Source organism: Mastomys coucha, unplaced genomic scaffold, assembly GCF_008632895.1.
Source record: "Mastomys coucha isolate ucsf_1 unplaced genomic scaffold, UCSF_Mcou_1 pScaffold21, whole genome shotgun sequence".
Classification (NCBI taxonomy): domain Eukaryota; kingdom Metazoa; phylum Chordata; class Mammalia; order Rodentia; family Muridae; genus Mastomys; species Mastomys coucha.
In genome coordinates, this window is record NW_022196904.1 from 72,323,100 (window position 1) to 72,326,472 (window position 3,373).

Below are 3,373 nucleotides of genomic sequence, written 5' to 3' on the forward strand. Positions count from 1 at the left end.
GGAGGGAGGAAGAGAGGGAGGAAGGAAGGGAGGGAGGAAGAGAGGGAGGAAGGAAGGGAGGGAGGAAGGAAGGGAGGAAGAAAAGAAAGGGAGGGAAGAGGGAAGAAAGGAAAGAAAGAAGGAAGGGAGGGAAGAGGAGATATGAAAAAAGAGGGGGAGAGACAGGGCAAGGAGACATGAGGAAGAAGGAAGGGAGGGAGGGAGGAAGAGAGGAAGGAAGAAAGGAAGGAAGGAAGGAGGACAAGAAAGGAAGGAATGGAGAGATGGAGGAAGGAAGAGAGGAAGGGAGGGAGGGAGGAGGGAAGGGTTACAGATGTTCAGTTATAGATCTGATAGGTCCAGGATTGCTCAGAGTGACTGCCATAAGAGATGGCAGCAATAAAAAAGAACTGGTCCAGTGACAGCTGGCCAGTGGCTAAGAGTTGTGTATGGGGTTAGGTTCCCAGTACTATGTGCAAGAATATTATTTAATGAAAACAAATATATGGATATATATTCACATATTCATATAGACACCTGGCCTTCCCAGGCCTCACACTGCTTATCTGAGTGAACAACTTAGAGCTGACTTGTCCATGACCTTATACATGTTTTCTTTTGCAGCGACACTGTTTTAGATTTTTAGGGGAACCTCATCATTGTGAGACCTCTAGGCTTGACCCCGTTAGTCAGTGAACATTTGCAGTTCCTGCTGTGGTTCCTGTCCTCTTGTTCTCATGTTACCACCTCAGCACTCCTTCACATGGGTAGCCCATCACCTCAACTTTGTCCTTTAGCATTCCCGAGTTCCATCCAGTCACCCCACAGAAAGTCTGAGCATTCACTCCGGAGGCAGGACTGGGGCCTTGTGATTTGCCTTCCCCTTGGGCTCCTGGGCTCAGGAGATGGGCTGTGCATGTGTCCTTCTCCTCAGAGGACTTAAAAGACAAGCACTGTGTGCAGGGGGGCTGGCTAAGGCAGCTGGAGAGCTGAGGAGGCCGGAGGTGGCCAGGGGCCACAAAGAGTAGCAATGGAAGGCACCCTTGGGGTAGGCAGGAGCAAACACAGACTTGTCCGCCATTGCTCCTTTCTCTGGGTGATCTGTCTGTTAACCTGCTCTTTTTGTCTCCATATCACATGGACAGGTACTGACACTCCCTCGGACCAGCCCTGCTGTCGTGGTCTCTATGACTTTGAGCCAGAAAATGAAGGTGAATTAGGATTTAAAGAAGGGGACATCATTACATTAACCAATCAGATAGATGAAAACTGGTATGAAGGAATGCTCCGTGGGGAATCTGGCTTCTTCCCCATTAATTACGTGGAAGTCATTGTGCCTTTACCTCGGTAAATGTGTCTTTTGGACCTAACTTCAGAACTGAAATGAATTGGCACCAGTGCTCTCTCAGTGTGGTGTTCTGTGACATCCTCGCTGTCTGGCCCACTTAATCACTTTTGTATGTGTGTTTTCTTTATAATGTATTTTGTATCAATTTAATTTGTATTACTGATTTCTTTGTCCTAACTCATAAAAATAGTTTTCTTCTTGTTCTAAAAAGTCATTTGGTTAAATGTATTTGCTTCCTATTGCTAAAAAAAAGTAAATTGCGCCCATTCAGATGGCCTGGGTAGTCTTTGGCTGCAGTAGGAACTCACCCGTTGCAGCTATGAAAGCTAAAGATTTTGTTTCTTGACTTTATTGATGGCATCCGGTCTTTTCCTGTTTTAAGCTTACTTGTGAACAGCCCAATAAACATGACACACTGTGTTCATAAAAGACTGGTTATTTTTAATGTCAAATTGCTTTTTAAGCTTTGACTTCAAGGCAAGTCCTTGGCTGGCCTGGGGTCTCAGGTGGGGTCAGTGCCGGCAGGTGTGGTGTGGCCCTTTAATAGCTTCTGATTTACACATGATAATCCCCTTCTCAGCCCAAGATTAGCCTGCCTACTGGTAAGTTCACTAGAAGGCCAACTCAAGCTTTGCTAACATATATGGGCAGGTAGGTTTTCAAACAGTGCCATTGTGGATGCTGAAGGCTGGCATGGTCTGTTGGGCTGAATGTCCAATAGCCTATGTTTACAGAACTAGCCCTGGCCTTACGTCAAGTATGACCTTGTCACATGCTGTGGCTCAGGGGAGTCCAGCAGCAATTCTACCACACAAAGAAGAGGCAGTTACTGCTGGCCCATGCAGAGAAGCGGAGTCATGAATGGCTTGTCAAGGATCAGACAACCAAGTAGTGGCAGAAACAAGAGTCTGAGCACTGATGGTGTGATAGACACTGGCACACAGTGTTCACCAGTCACTGGGACCTGCCCTGTTGATCACTGGCGTTTGTAACAAACAAAAGCTCAGAGTCCAGATTGTTCATCAGAAAAGGTGACTTATGTCGGGTTTCCTAGACTTTGGAGCTGGCTTTCTTAGCTCTGTGTGTGGTAATTCTTAGCATTCACTGGATATTATGTGCCAGGTGCTGCTCTAAGCATCTCCCGTGAAACCCTCACAGACCATCCTGGGCAGTCGATCTGATGTCCATTCTTCATACACTAGAATTCTTCTGCCACAGAAATGCCGAGTCACTTTTCCAGTCACAGTTAAATGTCAGAGCTGGAATTTTAATTTACAGTCTTCTCCCATGCTCATGGTCATCACTCTTCTAGATTAGCTCTTTTCTCCATGTAAACTCACAAACTAGCCTGTTTTTACACCGGTTTTTATTCTTCATTTGTTCTATTAGAAGTTTATCAACAAGAAACACAGGACTCTGATGCTTATAACTTACTCTGATAACTTGTTTAGGGAAATATGCAGTAACTGAAGTTAATTGACAGCTACAGATTAACTTCTAACAACACCACAACATCCCTCTGCATCAGATCACTTTAAAGCAATTAGAAACAGGACTTGGTAAACCGTTGCCAGGCAGCTGTTGAGGAGAGAGCATAGCAACCATGTCCTGTGAGGACTCTGCCTGTGCCACTTTGTGTCTTCCATGGGCTTGTGGCCTCAGCTGTCTTTCAGGGTCCCATTTCCACATGATGTTTGTGGAGAAGGCTGAGGCTGTCAGGTTACATTTGGCTCCTGGCACAGGCTTGACACCAACTGCTTCTAACCAGCTGTTCCAACAGCTGAGCATTCAGGGAACATTTCACTTTGAGTTCCTGCCCCAAGGCTCTCATAGTTTTTGGAAATTCAATGCCTTCTGGGTTTGCTTTCTGCTATTGCAGTAAACACCATGAGCAAAAGCAACTCAGGAGGGAAGGGTTTATTTTCTCTTACAGACCATGATAGTCTGTCATGGAGAGAGGTCAGAGGAGGAACTCAAGACAGGAACCTGCGGCAGGAACCGAAGCAGAAGTCTAAAGGCGTGCTGCTTGCTGGCTTGCTCAGCCTG

General features: G+C 46.1%; 1 protein-coding gene across 4 annotated transcripts in view; it reads left to right on the forward strand.

Moving 5' to 3' along the window:
- Positions 1-1,756, forward strand: part of Sh3gl3 (SH3 domain containing GRB2 like 3, endophilin A3) — a 124,960-nt gene extending 123,204 nt beyond the window's left edge. For 3 of the 4 annotated variants that reach the window (XM_031387202.1, XM_031387205.1, XM_031387203.1), the window contains exon 9: positions 1,125-1,756. In XM_031387202.1, coding sequence (XP_031243062.1) covers positions 1,125-1,330 — 206 coding nt within the window. In that variant the 3' untranslated portion in view covers positions 1,331-1,756. The remainder of the gene's footprint in view (positions 1-1,124) is intronic. The other variant, XR_004123200.1, reaches the window with a different exon arrangement.
- The last annotated feature ends 1,617 nt before the right edge of the window (positions 1,757-3,373 follow it).